Source organism: Suncus etruscus, chromosome 10, assembly GCF_024139225.1.
Source record: "Suncus etruscus isolate mSunEtr1 chromosome 10, mSunEtr1.pri.cur, whole genome shotgun sequence".
Lineage (NCBI taxonomy): Eukaryota > Metazoa > Chordata > Mammalia > Eulipotyphla > Soricidae > Suncus > Suncus etruscus.
This window is the reverse complement of record NC_064857.1, coordinates 33,067,194-33,084,673: the sequence shown is the minus strand read 5'-3', so window position 1 is coordinate 33,084,673 and position 17,480 is coordinate 33,067,194. Positions and strand designations below refer to the sequence as shown.

Sequence of the window (17,480 nt, the reverse complement as noted above, 5' to 3'; positions counted from 1 at the left end):
GGTGGGTCTTAGGGTACACCACACTAAAGAACAGCTGTTTCCATTTTAATTTTTTTTTGCAAACTAATGGTTTTGCATTTACAGCATTTAGATTAAGAACCAGCTAAGAGAAAAAACTGTGTGTGCATACGATTACACATGGATGTGTGTGTGTGTGTGTGTGTGTGTGTGTGTGTGTGTGTGTGTGTGTGTGTGTGTGTGTGTGTGTGTGCTGTGTGTTTTTTCTGCAAGAAATGGGATGGGAAGACAGATGTGCTTTCAAACCAATAAATGATTTAAAAAACAACAACCAGCAGACTGTCATTGGATGAACCTCTGGACCATGATCTTTCTTTCTTGACCAAGATTAATACAATGATTATTCTGTTTTCAATTGGCTTTCATACTTTCATATTTATCTGTCCCCTGTGGCAGCCAAAGTCAGGTGTCAGTAATCTGCTCATAGTGATGGCTAGATCATTTTTCCCATTACTTAGGTGAAGTTCTCTTGCCCGAGGCTCCCATCAGTCCTGGAAATGGCCGGCACTTACAGAGGCATTAACTTCCAGCCCTCTCAAGAGTGCAGAGCCCTACAACTATAATGGTTCTTAGTTATCCCAGAGGAGGAAGAAGCTTGCTCACATGCCTGCTTTTCTTAGCACTGATATCAAAGGACTTGAGTTCCTCTCATTTTACAATTTTTTCCCTTTATTAGTCTTACTGTTTCTCATACTGTCTCATGAAACACTGAACATTTTCTAAAGTTTTATAGTCTATATCTGAAATGTTCTTCCCAGGGAAATTGTTCATTCCTATCTTTCCCAGAAGTTTAGAATTTTTCTCAGTATTTAAAATCCAGGGCAATGAAAAGAAAATCGTTTTCTATAATTGGTGTCAAGACCTCCTGCCCCCCAAATTAATCAGCAAAACAAAAGCAACTTTATTTATATCTTTCAAAAGAAACTACGTTCTGGTTTTCAAACTAAAGACAACTAACACAACTCAAATTCTGTATTTTATAAATATATTTTATGTCATATTAATATAAAATATTTAGATTCCATAATATGACAAATTCTGGAGAAAACATACATAAGAAAAAAACATAATATACAGATAGAAAAACAAGACAACATGTCCACACATACACACAAACACACACCCTCACTCACTCACTCACCAAAAGGGATACAGAAGCACTTAGGAAAGCAATAGAAAAAAAGACCTTGACAGATGGATCAGGAGACACACTTTGAAATAACATCATTATCTTCTGATTTGATTTCTATTCTGCCTTAAGGGTAGCTACCCTCAGGTAACTACTAACAGGACTACAAACACCTGTCAATTTTTTTTTTCAAAAGATTTGATCTGAAGGATCTCTACACTCAAACAGCTCAATCCAGACTCATTGATCAACAGAGACTCGTTGAAAGCATGACAAATCAACATTATACATCTCTGGATGTGATATGAGGCTGCAGAACCACTGAGGAAGTATCTTGCTACAAAGTAAAGCTTGATCTTAGATTGCAAGCGTAGAAGATACAAGATGAACGAAATAAATTAAATTTTACCAAGAAAAGAACAGCCAAAGACAGATTTTGGAATTAGTATAGGAAAAATTTTTCTTAATAAAAGAACTATTGCTGATAAAAGATTTAGAATATTTGACTTTCCATAATTATAATTATAATGATAAATTATTCAATAATTTATTTATAATATTTGGGTTATGATTTAAATAAATCAATAGTAAATCAACAATAAATTCAACAACAGTAATGAAAACTTTTTATATAACTGATAAAATATGAATATGGAATGCATAGTAGGCAATAATAGATTGCTGTATATAGAGATAAATATGCTAATAGTTCTTTTTAAAGAAAAATATTCTTATAAGTTCAGCAAGAATTCTCTATTTTAGCTCTTTCTTTGGGTTGGGGACCACCCTTCACATGTGGGGATATTTAGTTTCATTGTTGACTTTATTCCAATAGATGACAATAGCATATCCCTTTTGTCAAATTGAACAAGTTTGTATATATTCCACCATTAAGAACCAAGAAATGGGGGTGGGGGATCCTGTGATAGAGTATATGCTTCACATGTGTAAAACCCTGGGTTTAGGGACCAGAGCAATAGCACAGAGGAAGGGCATTTGCCTTGCATGAGGCTGACCCAGGACAGACCTCAGTTTGAACCGACATTTCATATGGGCCCCAAACCAGGAACGATTTCTGAGCACATAGCAGGAGTAACCCCTGAGTATCAGCCAAAAAAATATATATGATGAAATGAAAGTTGTACAGAATAGGCCAGGTTTGTATTTTTCAGAATGCAGAGAAATAGGAAATATTAAAGAAATGTTACAGAAAGATTGGGAGAACAAAGAGAGTCTATCTTTGAGATACAGGGAGAAAAGTGATATTCAAAATCAAAAAGTCAAAAATTGGAAATTATTTAGCTTATCAAATTATGACTAAAAAGTCCATTCTGAGCCACAGAAAGAGTTAATGGAAGAGGAATATAAAATCAGCTTCAAACATGGTCTCTACTGGTGTGCTAGTTAGCATTTAGTTGGAGGGAAAAATTTACCAGAGTGCAACAATCAGAGCATAGTTAATTGTGAAGTAGTATTACCTCCACATGGAGTATAGTTGATAGCCCAAGAGTTGTTATTATCAAGATGAGAAAACACTAGGGCCAAGATAGACATCTTCACTGAGAAGGAAAATTTTCAACTGAACCTTAATGAATAGGGTTTTTGAATTAACTAGAACTTCATTTAAAAGACAAAGTGAGGGACTGGAGCAATAACACAGCAGTAGGGCCTTTGCCTTGCACACAGCCAACCCAGAACAGACTGGGTTCGATCCCCAGCATCCCATCTGGTCCCTGAGCCTGCCAGGAGTGACTTGTGAATACAGCAGAGCTAAGAATAACCCCTGGAAGCCAGAAATAACCCCTGAGAGCTGCTGGATGTGGCCTAAAGCCCTCCAAAATAAAAATAAATAAAATGAGAGCAGTAAGTGAGCTAAATAGAGTACAGCAGGTAAGAATCCAGTTTTGCAAGTGGCCCATCTCAGTCCAATATCATAGTCCCCTAACAGCACCCAAATGGTTTCTGGGCAAAGACCAGTAGCAATCCCTGAGCACACCAGTGGGTGTGACCCAAAGTTTTTTAAAAAGAAGTATTTATGTGCTCGCTTCGGCAGCACATATACTAAAATTGGAACGATACAGAGAAGATTAGCATGGCCCCTGCGCAAGGATGACACGCAAATTCGTGAAGCGTTCCATATTTAAAAAAAAAAAAAAAAGAAGTATTTATTAAGTGCCTGCTATGAGACAAATGCTGTGTGGAGGTTGATATAAGAAGCATATACCCGAATCCTCGTCTTTCCAAAGCATCCTGCTTAAAGTAGAATCAGGAATTGCAGAAAAATGTATGTTGGAAGAGAGAAAACGATTTTAAGATATTGGTTTATGGGTTATGGGTGCTGGAAAGTCTTGCATCTTCAGGGAATGCTGCACTACAGTGAACAGCACAGAATATATGATGCTATTTTTATTTTAAAGGCAGTCTGGAAACAGAATTTCTTCTTGAAGGAATCTCAGTCTCCTCTTAAGACCACCAATGGATTGAATAAGTCCTACCCACATTATGATGGGAATTTGCTTTACTCAAAGCTAGTTATTTAAATGTTAATCCCACCTAAAATGTCCTTACAGTAATGTTGAAAAAAATTTTTAATTGGCTAGAGCAATAGCACAGTGGGTAGAATGTTCGCCTTGCAAATGACCAATCCAGAATGGACCTGGGTTTGATCCCCAGCATCCCACATGATGTCCTGATCATGCCAGGAGTGATTTCTGAGAAAATAGCCAGGAGAAGCCCCTGAGTGCCACCCCAGATGCAGCCCCAAAGGAAAAAAAAATTATTTTGAAATTTTATTTTAGTCACAGTAATTTTCAATTATGTTAATGTTACAGTTACATACATACAATTTCCCAATACCACCATCCACCAGTCTCCATTTACTTCCACTATTGTCTGAGTCTCCCCCTGAACTCCCCAAATGCCATCACCCAACTATAATAGGGTCAGTTCTGTAGAACAGTTCAGATTATGGGGTGTTTTATTTTTTATTTGGACCTAATATTCCTGTACTGTGATTCTTCATATCTAACATCTAAGCTAGGTCATTCTGTATCTGTCCCTCTATTTCCCGTTTAGGATAATATTTTATCAAAAATACTTGAATCATCTTTTTCTGTCTCATAAATTGAGGGTGCAAAAAAAAGTGGATGGTACCAGGAACAAATAGACACATGAACATTGATTGAGTGGAAATAATGACTAGGCCTAAATACTAAACCCAAAGTCAAAGAGAACAGAATCAGATCTACAACAAGTTCTATACAAAGGGGACCTGTTACACTAGCAGTCTGGGGCTTAGCAAAGGGGGAAGGTATGGGATGCATGCTGGGAACAGGGCCAAAGAGAGGTCAACACTGGTGGTGGGAATTGCCCTAATTTACTGTCACTATGTACCTTAAATATAACTGTGAAAGACTTGTAATTCACAGAGGTTTCAATAAAAATTATTTTCAAAAATACTGGTATCATAGCTTACTCAAATTGACACAGAAAATTAACCACACAGGATGGAAGCATATTAAAGAACAAGTTCAAATACTAGGTGGTCTGAAAACCAACTGAGAAGATTTGTAAGCCACCAACCTATAAACCAACACTATAAAAAAATGATGTTAGGGATATAAATAGCAGTTTGGGAATAAAATGCTATCCTATCATCTTTACCCCAAAATAACCAAACTAATACCAACCATTACATCCCTCCTCCTTCTCCTCAATTGTTACTGATTGACATCTCTCTTCCAGGAAATTATTCATTCATATGCTTAGAAGCTTATACCTGAATTCTACACTCTAGTCTGAAAAACAGAAAATGTGTTTAAAGCTTTCTTATTCTTATTTCTTATTTCTAATTCTTGTTACAGTAATATAGACAACAAACAGTACACTGCAAAGAGTTATTTTGCATTTTGGAAATCTAAGTGAATGAAATGGATATTAAGTTTTAATGTCAAAGTTTCTTAAATCAGTTCTTATTTTTTGTTTTAGGTCGAAGTAAGTAATGATACTGGTTTTGAAACACTACTGCTGATCTTGACTTAGAAGCAAGGCACCAGAGACTGTCCCTCTCCATTCACCAGATATTGCATCTCACCTTCTTCCAGAGAGAGTGAACTCTTCCTCTCTGCCTTCCCATGAATACTGGAACTTTTCAGAGTCACAGCCTATGTATCATTAGCATTGTTCATCAGATGAATTGTAAGAGTTTGGGTGGGTATTTTAAGTCAATTTTTTCTTAGATGAATGCCTGTAAATTATTTATGATCTTTTGGTTTCTAATTTTATAACATTTAATGTGAGCCTTACAAAAATGAAAAAAAAATTTGTCAAAATCTACAGCCAATTCTCAGAGAAAAAAAATTGGTGTGTATGTTTGAGGTCTTACATGAGAATTGTTCACTGATGCAATCATTTGAGGCCTGATGGAGTTTGTATTAGTAGATATTACCAACCTTACTAGACATGGAGCTAGATGCTGTGACAGCTGATAAATGGGTAAAAAGAATAGATCAGCTTTAGGACTAAGAATGAGCCTTTTATTTTAAAACAACGAGATAAAAAACATGGAGTTTCCCCCTTGCTCTTGATCTTCTAAAACCCAGATTAATACGTTCACCTAAATTTCCAATTCATGTAAGGTATCTTGTTTTTCATGTGTTTCAAAAAATATATATCATGCATATAGAGAGAGTAAAATAATTAGTAGAGTACCTTACCCTTTTAAAGAAACTATGGTGTCTCTAAAGTTCATATTTTATAATTTTCTCCAAGTTTTGATATTGAAATAAACTCAATCATAACCTCTTGTAGACAAAAGAAAATTACAGTTGGAAGTCTGCAATCAGAAATACTTTGAAGATATTCAAAAGGGACATAAAAAATGGTGTAGAATCCTCTAAAATACATCTAAAGAAAATATTTAGATTTTCCTGCATCACCTTTTCTCTTTTCTACTGTTCCAATAGTAAAGAAAGCAATATTGGAAATACTTTTAACCATGAAAAAGTGTACTGTCTTGAAAACACAAGAGTTTTGCTTCTCTCTTAGTATCTTTCAGTATTATGTTTCATATGAAAACAAATTTTATTTAATTCATATAACCAGGAAAAAAAGTTTTCACCTTCAATAAAATCCTACCAAAATTTCTCTTTCCCAACTATAATGTGAGAGTTAAATGAAAATACAAAATACACTGTAAACCCTGAAACATTCCACAATTGAAATAGTTATTGAAATGTTAGAACAATAATTTGGACCCTGCCTAAGGCTCTTGTTACCATGTGCTGAGAAAAGCCTATGGAAACACAAATTTTTGTGTGTTACTAAAAGGTTTTTTAAAACTTGACTTGAGGGTCTGGAGTGGTGGCGCAGGATGTAAGTCGTCTACCTTGTGCGTGCTAGCCTAGTACGATAGCGATTGGATCCCCCAGCGTCTCATCCCCCAAGCCAGGGGTGATTTCTGAGCCCTGGAGTAACCCCGGTGCATCACCAGGTGTGGCCGAATAACAAACAAACTAATTAATGATGAATGAATTAATTAAAGGTGACTTGAAAATAATTGCCCATGTTAATGTAATTAAAAATATCTTTCATAGCCATCATATTAAAATTTCAAGCCTGCCAAACACATAGTACTGAGAAAGATAATAGAGATCATGAAAGGAGAAAATCAGTAAAACAAGTTATAAAAATAACATTTATTGTTTAAACTGTCAATTTATTATCTGACAACAATTTTATATTCGTATTTCATGTTTATATTGTTGTTAGAATTTAAGTGCAAAAATAGTTAACATTTCACATAATAGTACCACACTAGCCTTTGTAGCAATTTTATCTTCAGGTGACTGAGTCTATATACTGCACTACAGAATTCTATAGCTGACTGAAGATAACATTTTAAAAGGAAAAACTTACATGAGTGATTTTTCTAAGAATATTCAATATAGACAAACACTAATATTTGCCTTGCACACAGCAAGCCTGGTATCCCATATGATTTCCCTAGCCCACCAAGAGTGAGCCCTGAAGACAAAGCCAGGAGTAAGCCTTAAGCACAGCTGGATATAAGCCCAAAACAAAAAAATAAACAGTATTTTCAAAGGCTAAATTACAAAAATGTTCACACTTTATGGGTGCTATCATTCGTTTTACCCTATAAGAGCTAATTTCTTTGTAAAGATCTGGGGAAAAAATTGCCATTTCTATACATTAAATATGTTTTTGTAAATATTGATTTTTTTTTTCAGAAGGGAAAATTGTGTCAGGAAAAAAAGTTATTTTCTTAGGTCTTGCAATCAAGTAAAAGGTAAGAATCATGTTAAATAATGAACATTTTTAAGTTAATTATTGGGGGGCCAGAGAAATAATAATGCAAATAGGGAGCTTGCCTTAAATGAGGCCAACCTGTTTTAATTCCTGGCACTGTATATGGTTCCCCAAGCTACACCAGGAGTGATCTCTGAGCACAGAATCAGGAGTAAACCCTGAGCACTGTAGGATATGACTCAAAAATAAACAAACAAAACTGAATATTTGAGAAATCCAAAATATGCTTTGTCTTTAATTTCAGTGCTAAAAAGGGGTGGGGGGAGAAGATAGGGTAAAAGGAAATAAAGAAGAAAATGAACAAGAAGAGAAGATGGATGGGAAGGAGATGGGAATATATAGCTGAGGGTGGGAAGGAGATGGGAATATATAGTTGATTGTTTGCCTACTTTGAACTTGGAAAATAACAGTCCATAAGCCAGTGATTGTTTTTGTTTTGTTTTGTTTTGTTTTGTTTTTTTTTTAAACTTTGAAGCATTTCATTTAGGACCTGATTTTATTTTCTTCCACATAGTTGAATTTTTCAAAACAGCCGGAAGGAATCATAATCTACCCAGTGAAATTATTCTATCTACTGGACCTATTCTATTCACAGATATTGCTTTAATGGACAACTTTGTAATTTTAATTAGGATTAGGCTCACCCACACTTAGGCTTTCCAAAAGGAAAATGATAGTATCTTAAATGAATTAAAGCTTTATATGCCTTCATATTTAAACTTTTGGAAATAGCAAAGAGGTGGACTTAGTTTCTTTAGAGAAAGTGTCCAGGCTTCTTTTTCCATTTGTTTATTTAGTACCCACGTGGCGTTCTCTAGATCCTTTATGAACTCAAGATGATAGTTTTGCAATCATTTATTTTTGGTATTCAGGCATTAGACGAAAGAAGATGGAACAGAGAAGGGTGCTTCCTTCATTTAGGTTTTACACATATTATCTGCTTACATCCCACTAGAAAAACACTTGAGCCATCCCAAACAAGCTTCATGCAAAACCAGGAATTATCATCTTTATTCTTAGTAGCCACCTAAAATTTGTTTGTAAGATAAATGGATCTATGGGACACAGCAGTAGGGCTTTTGCCTTGCATGCAGGACAGAGCTGGGTTCCATCCCCAGCATCCCATATGGTTCCCCAAGCCAGGAGCTATTTCTAAGTGCATAACCACGAGTAACCCCTGGGCATCACCAGGTGTGGCCCAAAAACCAAAAAAAAAAAAAAAAAAGAAGAAGAAGAAGACGAAAAAGAAGTGGCTCTAGAGTCCATAGCAATAGTACATCAAGTAAGGAGTCAACCTTGCACGAAGCAGAGCCAAGATCTACTCATAACATACCACATAGTCCCCTGTGCACAGCCAGGAGTGGTCCCTGAGTGCAGAACCAGGAATAAGTCCTGAACATTGCTGGACATAAATAAAAACAAACAAACAAAAAAGTTGTTTGTATAGTGAAGAATTAGTACCAGTCTCTGCCATACAGGCATGGCATGTTTTCTTAGCATAGTATTTGAATATAATTTCTTGGGATAATATATTTACCTTTGTTAATTCTAATGCAATGCTTTCTAGAAAATAAACACACCTTTCAATACTAGGAAGAATTAATTTATATTGTTCACTTTATGAATAAGAACTTTACCTCATTATTCTATAAAAGTTTGTCAGTTTCCCATAGTCCTGCAGAATACATTTTATCTTTATTCTTCTAGAAATTTAATTTAAATTTTAAGAGCCAATATATTACTTGATCCTCACTTTTCTTATATAATAAATTAATTCTCTATAATTTATGAAAACATAACTCTTCAACTATTTTATTTCTCAGCACCTTCTCTTTCTAGCAACACCATTATTTTCTTTTTATTAAACTCAATAAACATGCAGCAGACACTGATGCTTAGGAAGGTGGGACAGGATATATAAATAAAAAGTATGGGATCCATTTCTATTATTTTTTCTTAATAAATATTGCTTCTGTGTTTTCCTTCATCTTCATTTCTTAGTATACTAAGCAATTTGTTGGTATGTTTCTCTAAGAAAAAAATGCAACTGAGGATAATGAAAAAATATAACAAAATTGTGTAGATTTTATTGTGACTTTATCCTAGGGTGTGTGTAAGAGAAAGAGAATAGAGAGCCAGGGAGGGAGAGTGTGTTAGAGTGAAAGAGAAAGAGAGATAGAAATAGAGAGATTGAAATAAAGAAAAAAGGCACAAATATTTCAGGTTCCTTTTTTTTTTTTTTTACTATATTTAAAAAGTGTAGCTTACAAAGTGGCTCATAAGACAGTTGTTTTAGGCATTGTGTACTAACATCAATCTCACCACTAGTGTGACTTTCCTTACTTACATTCCAGGTACCATTTCTTTTTTTTTTTTTTTTTTTTTTGGTTTTTTGGGGCCACACCAGTTTAACATTCAGGGGTTACTCCTGGCTATGCACTCAGAAATCGCCCCTGACTTGGGGAGACCATATGAGATGCCAGGGATCCAACCACGGTCCATACTAGGCTAGTGCTTGCAAGGCCTAGCACCACCACTCTGGCCTCATTTCTGAAATATTTTTCATGGAGCAATTATTGTCACTGAAAAACTGTTGATAATTGGCTTTAGTGCCTTGAGTTTGCAAATTTAGCAGCAATCCCTGATGACTGAAAGTTTTTTGTCCTGTTGTTTGACCTATTCATGTGGCTTGCATACAACTTGCATATTTTAGGTCCATTCTTTTCTAAAGAATCACATTATTTAGAGGTTCCATATGGCCCATTTTCCTAAAAAATATGATTGTTTTTAGGCACCATAATTGAAAAGAAATAAGATGCCTGGTATAATGTGCCATTTCTCTGCCAGCTGAAATTATTGAATTTAAAACAACCCTGATGGAAGATTAAGCCTGGCCTGGTAGCTGTAGTGGTTTGACTGAGCCCTCTATGGTCTGCTATGCCAGCTTTCAGAGCAGCCTTCTTTCTTCAGCTTTTGGTGGTCCCCAAATGTCACAAGTACCTAACAGACAAAGCCTGAACTTATCTGCAGTCTGATGCTTTCCTGCCCTGGTCATCAAAGTTTAGGACAGCTGAAGAAGTCTTCTTCTAATCTCTTCTTCCACTTTCCTCTGCTTGAATTGCTATTAGAAGATAGCTTCCTGTGGACTTTCATCTTGCTAGCATTGTCTTTTTGGAGTAGGTAAGAGTTCCTAAAACTCTGTCTTCATTTTTTGATGCACAAGTGACAGGAGATCTTAATCCTGAAAATAAAAGAAGTCTTTTTTTTTTTTAACTTCTGGTTTAAACAAAATTCCACACATCCTAGACAAGCCTTCTAGAATTTCTTGTCAAGTGGATAGCTGTGTGTGTGTGTGTGTGTGTGTGTGTGTGTGTGTGTATTGTTGGGTTTTGAAGTTTTTCTTTGTTTATTGTTGTTTTTGTAACACTTAGAGGTACTCAGAGTTGGGGTACTAACTCTGCACTCAGGGATCACTCCAGGTAGGGCTTGGGGAACCATATGGAGTGATGGTCATCAAACACAAGTCATCTATGTTTATGCAAGTACCCTTACCAGCTGCACTCTCTTTCTTGCACTTATTATTATTATTATTATTATTATTATTATTTATTTATTTATTTATTTATTGTGGGGAGGAGCACAGCCAGATGTGCATAGGGCTTACTCCTGGCTCTGTGTGTGATAGAATTTATAAGTCAGCCACTTGCAAGATAAGCACCCTACCCACTCCAGGAGATATCTAACCTCCGTACTAGAAAGGTCCTCCAGCAATAGTTGAGAGATCACTCAGTGCCACTGGCATCAAATTTAGGGCTACTGTATAGAAAACATGCTTTCCAACCTTTGGAGCTCTCTCTCCAACCCAAAATAGTTGCATTTTAGTTGTTTTATACTAGTCTCTTTTACAGAACTATTTCTGAGGAAGTGATTTTGCGAATAACTACTTGCAGTATTTTCTAACTGCCATATATATGTACATATATTTGTGTGTTTATAGTTTTCTTTCTTTGAAACATCTTTCTTAAAATGAATTGTTATCTTCCTCCTCTGATTTCCTCAATTTATTTTAGATCTAAAATGGCTGTCATCAAATGCAGTTTACAAAGTAGTTTACTTGGATCAGCTATGTTTGTATGGTTTTATAAAACCAAGAGACTAATTATTGCAATTATTCCTCCTACAGTCAGATAATAATAAGACTATTGTGTGTCAATGTTAATTTGCTTCTCAGTTTCTTCTCCCTTGTGTTGTGCAGTCTTCTTTGTGTTATTATACATAATTTTTTTTCACATAAAACTGTCACAAGTAACACATTTTCCCAACCAATATCTATAAAAATTTGTTTAGGTTCTTCAATGACTTTTCATTTCTGCCATGACTCTAAATAATAAAAAAAATAGCTACAATTTTTGTAGTACAATATTTTTATTGTACAACAGTACAATATATTTTAGCAAAATAGAATGTCCTTACCAAAAATATGCCAAGTAAAATACTTGTAGATAACTAGATTTGGGGCAATTTAAGTGGCCTGCTTACCTCTTTCCAAAAGGCAGGGAAAGCTCATTGATTCCATTTTACTTATTACTTTAAACCACTTTGTAAGTGTGATAATGTTTCTTAAAAGTCAACTGATTGATCTTTTAAGTTTCTTTAACATCACAGAGAAAGGCCATTGATTTCAAAACTCAAACATCTAAAGTTCACACAGAAATCGAAGTCAGTTGGACTTTTTGTAAAGTTCTCTTTGTGCTCCTAGGCCTGCAATGACTCTGCTCTAAGTACCTAGTTTTGAGTAAACACTGGCCCCTTTAATCTCTGTCAACAACGATGTTTGGGTAGAGGGTCAAGGAGAAGAATTCATGGCAAATACACTTTCTTGGCTTTATTTCACTAAGCTTCACAATTTCATATCTATAACCATGAGACCTCATGATAACTGCAACTTCTTAAGAAAATCAAGTTTCTATTAGCATTTTCAAACAAGTTTAAAATACTTTGTGGTAGATGCTAATAGCACAAAGGTTACTAGCATCAATAATACGTGCAATAAAACAATGTCTCATTTCTTAAGATCACAAATATTACAATTTGTTCTGCGTAGCTCAAAGGATATTTAGGTGTCAATACTTTAAAATGGTTTTGACCTTCAGAGAAAATCTAAAGTGAAGATTATTAATTTCCACATCAGTTCCTAAAGCAAAATACCTGCCTCAAAATATCAAAGCTGTATCACACCCTGTGGTAAAATTCCCACCAAGACTTTATGATCTGAAAATGCCAAGAAATTTCTACTGTTGTAAGTAAAAAGACAAAGAAAAAATAGCTTTTCAGTTATGCTTACCTTTCAAATTTTTCTGAGATGCTCCTCTATATGTGACAAGAATGCTGCTGCTAAGCAGCTTCATCTATTCATAATGGGATTTTTAAAAAGAAGAAGGAACAGGGTCCAGAGTGATGATACAGTAAGTAGGGATACAGTAAGTAGGCATTGCATGGGGCTGGCCTGAGTTTGATCCCCGACACCCCATATGGTCCCCTGAGCACCTCCAGAAATGATTTCTGAGCAGTGCCAGTAGTAACCCTTAAGCACAGCGAGGTGTGACCTAACATCCCCCCAAAAAAAGAAAGAAAAGAAAAAGAAAAATAGATTCATATTATCCCAAAAATATTATAACTCATACTTCTAAATTTTTGAATTTTTGTCCATAAGAGATTTGTAAACTTCTACGTAAATCTTATTTGATAGATTTAATAATAATTTATTATTAACCTTATTGTTAATTTTATGTGATAAACCTTATTTAACCACTAGTTTTTACACAATGTATTATCTTCACCACAGATTTCAGAATACTATAAGTAGGAAATTAGAGAGATAGAATAAAATTAGAGAAATGGTATAAAATAAGCAGAGATATTGACAGTTATTTAACATGCCCTTAAAACAAAGGTAGAAATAATTTTAAAATCTATAGTATTTGAGCTAGAGAAATAGTATAGCAGGCAGAGCACTTGGTTTGCACAAAATCAATCTCTTACACCCTATATGGTCCCCAAAACATCACCATGAATGAACCCTAACTACAGAACCTGGAGTAAGCCATGAGCACCTAAATCCCACCCCGAACAGTAAAATAAACTCCAGAATACTAACAAGGGAACACTTAATTTTAGGCAGAATATTCTTATTCTGTGGGCAATGTTGTACAATTTCCAAAAATAGCATTTTATGGACATCATGATGACGATTTCAGATTACCAACAGAAATAGTTTTCGTTAATTCATAAAACAAACCCCTTAATCAAAATATATTTTCCTAGTACCAGGGGTTGGTAATGGGTAAGGCATTTACCCTGCAAACAACTTACCCATGTTTGATCCCTGGCACTCCATATGAACCCCTGAGCCCATTAGAAATAATCCCTGAGCACAAAGCCAGGAGTTAGCCCTGAGAATAGCCATTGCCCAAATCTCCCTCAATAAAACAATAATTTTCTTTTATCTGATTTAGATTATAACAACTAATAATTTTTATTTAAATAAGTCTCTATAGGCATCTCACCATTTGAACCCTAAGTGAGTACCATTTGAATGGGAACCTTTAAGTATTGCATTGCTAAGCCCTATATGACCAGCAAAACATTACATAATAGCTTTGTGGCCAAAATAGGTATCTTAAATGACTGAATATGTAAATTTTATATAGTCACATTTATATTTAAAGTGGCTAAAATAAAGATGTTTAGTTATAGTCCTTTATACAGAAGCCATGATATTGAGAGATGCTATCTGGAACTAGGGAAAAAGAGAGAATAAATAGATTATTTTTCTGGTTTTCGGCCACACCTGGAAATGCTTAGGGCTTATTCCTGACTCTGCACTCAGCAATTATGCCTAGTCATACTTAGGGGACCAAATGGGATACTAGGAATCAAATAGTTGACCACGTACACTGGCCTTGAGGAAATTTCTTTTACCATACAATGGTCAAACTATTTCTTCTGGAAAAATACATTAATTTTTTTTTTAGTTGCAATGATATTAAAGTCCTGGACTGTTTCACAAAAGAAAAAGAAAAGTATTTATTTACAGAGAATATGAGCATAGCATACATTTTTTTCAAGGAAATTAGTTGCCAACCTGCTTGGATAGACCAAAACAAGCTAGCTTTCTGGCACATTCTTTGTCAGCACTCCATACAGGGAAATCTCTTCTCTCTTGATAGTAGCGGTTTCCATCAAAATATGGCATGTTGCATCCAACTCCTTCATGCATCAAGTCTGATTTGTTCTTGGCATAGAAAACTGACAATACTTAGATGATACTATTGGTTTGGAAGTTTTTCTGCAGTTCATTAGCATAAAGCATTTGGTAAATCAGATCATGGATGAAACACTCTAAAGCAAATCTCTTTCAAACCACATCACATGTCAATATTCACTACTGGCAACCATGGCCACTGCTTCCTTCTTTCACACACCCCTGCTGAGTACCTACAATGTTTGAGGCACTGTGCAGAGACTATGGATAGAGCAAAATTAATAGAAGTTTTCTCACAATGAATCCAAAGTCCAGACAGGAAAGGGTTTAACAACCTTATGTTTTGCATAAAGCAGATCCTACAAGAAGATACAGGTGTTTTCAATTTTCAGATTCTAAATTCCAGCAAATATCAGGAAGAAAGAATACACACACAATCTCCCTGTCTCTCTGAACATGCAACAAACTCTTGTTCAAAACCTTACTTTGAAAGTGATGATAAACACAATGATAAACACAAATCAAATAAAATTCATTGGAGCCTTGAATAGCATCGTTGGAACTATTGTCCACTTACCTGTGAACTTTTTTTTAAAAAAGAGATGAGGTAAACTTCTGGCTTTAATAAAAAACTGTAGAATACTATAAATGCATTTTTTCTTATGCTATACTTTCTTAATATATTTTCTTTGATGTACTTTTCTTTATTGTATCATATAACATATTTTTTATATATACATGTATAAGACACAAAATACTTATTGACTATGTTCTTGGTAAAGCTTCTGGTTACTGGTAAGCTATTAAAAGTTTGCAAGTCAAAAGTTATATTTAAATTTTCAGTTGCTGGGAAGATCCAGCATCCCTTTATTCTTACATTGTACCAAGGGCAGTTGGACATGTTTGCTTTGAGATTTCTTATTAAAAAAATAAAACTGTACCTAATTAATGACTGGAAAGATAGGCACTGGCCTTGCTCATGGACAAACTTGTTCCTCAACACTGCCAAGGGTATGGTTCTCCACCTAGCGATAGGAGTGACCCCAAAATACCGAGCCACGGGTAAACCATAGTGTTTCTGGGTAGGACCCAAACCATATCTTCCAAAAGACTCCTAGTAGTAACCAAGTGATTCAATGCATTGCTTTTCTTGGGTTCAACATCTAGACATGACACCTGCTGTCTCTTGGGATCCTATTATCTGAGCCAATGTGTGCAATTTTATTTGCTGGGATGCTATATAAAAAATTGCTAAAGGACTGATAGATAGCAAGACTACAATTACATGTAACTGTAATAAATCAAAGCCAGTCTGAAGAAACTCTAACTTCACATAAAAGATAACAAATCTACAGTTATAACCATCAAGAGTTATCATGACTAGAAGTCATTGTTTCAGGGATATCTGCAGGCATAATTTTTTTATCTGTCACCAACATTTCTGACACTTACTTGTTGTCATCTGTCTGAGAGTGATGTCAAAGGCCTGCTTTGATCTGTCAGTATTTTAATAGAACTCAAAGCAGACTTATAAAGGAGCTTACTAAGGGAACAAAAGCAATGCTAAAGGCAGATAATGTAACATCGGATTGGTTAGGTTTGATTTTGCTGTTGTTTCTATCAAACTGAGTATTATTGTTGTTGCAATTTATTCATGTCTTATTATTAAAACTATGACAGTATTTAAGTGGTGAAAATGAAGTTTCTTTGTTGCTGTGACGCCCAGAATGAAGTTTGTTCTCACTTTTGTAATGCCAACTCTGCCATCTTATGGAAAATGTTGGAAGTACCTAAAGTATTTATTGTATTTCATGACAAGGATCTGCTGGTAAGAGGATAAAAAAAAAAAAAATACAACAGCATCGCACCTCTCCTGTTTCTAAATGTTTTTAACCTTAAGTATTTTTACCAGCAGAAGTGATTTATAAACACTTTCAATATTAACAATTCTTAGATTGCTTGCCTGCTAAGATGCGTCCTAATCTTGACGCAGAAATGTAATGTAAAAATCTTGAGTGATATTTTGTACTGATATGAATTTCTACTGCCCCCTAACACTGTGTAGTGATTCCACTGTATATTAACTTCTTTTCTATAGATATTTTAAGCTATCAGGTAAATTAATTTAAGGAGTCAATTCCTGGTTAGAAACTATCCTGTATGATGCTGATGGCCTGTGAATAAATGAAAGTCTTTTTTTCTTACATGTTTTCATAATTTCTTTCTACATTTTGTGCATATAGTACCTGTATGGTATACTAACATTCTAAACTGACCGGATACTGATATTTAATAGAAGATTCATACATTTTTTATGTCTCTATGAATCCTTTGAACTGGGTACATTTGCAATGAACTATAAATATAATAGCCTTTTCTTTTCAATTATAAATAAAAATGTACATTGAAATAAAAGAGTAGTACTGTTTTATTGAGTCTCTTCATTGCAGCTTGTATTAATGATAGTAAACTTGAAAAGGACATGCAATATAAGTGGCCCCTCATTCATTTAATTGTATAGGTTTCTAAGGGTTACCTTTTTTTTCATATACAGATAAAAATCAAATCTCAGACTACACAGACTATAAGAAGCCCAGTCTCCTCCCCATGAGTTTCTGAGTGTCATTGGAGAAGGTGCCAATGCTCCTTGGATACTCCCATATTATTGGCACAGCTTACTACAATCAGCCACTCTGAGTTTCATCTAAGCACTTCTCAACCTATAATTTACTCCAGGTGACC

General features: G+C 34.9%; 1 protein-coding gene and 1 non-coding gene across 2 annotated transcripts in view; both read left to right on the top strand.

Moving 5' to 3' along the window:
- The window catches only part of NKAIN3 (sodium/potassium transporting ATPase interacting 3), a 559,837-nt gene extending 554,536 nt beyond the window's left edge, over nucleotides 1–5,301 (top strand). Inside the window, exon 6 of the mRNA XM_049782115.1 lies at nucleotides 5,135–5,301. Within this exon, the coding sequence (XP_049638072.1) occupies nucleotides 5,135–5,148 (14 nt within the window). The 3' untranslated portion in view covers nucleotides 5,149–5,301. The remainder of the gene's footprint in view (nucleotides 1–5,134) is intronic.
- On the top strand, nucleotides 3,185–3,291 carry LOC126021423 (U6 spliceosomal RNA). Its single transcript, XR_007499940.1, has one exon. It is a non-coding gene; the product is annotated as a U6 spliceosomal RNA (small nuclear RNA).
- Nucleotides 5,302–17,480: the final 12,179 nt, after the last annotated feature.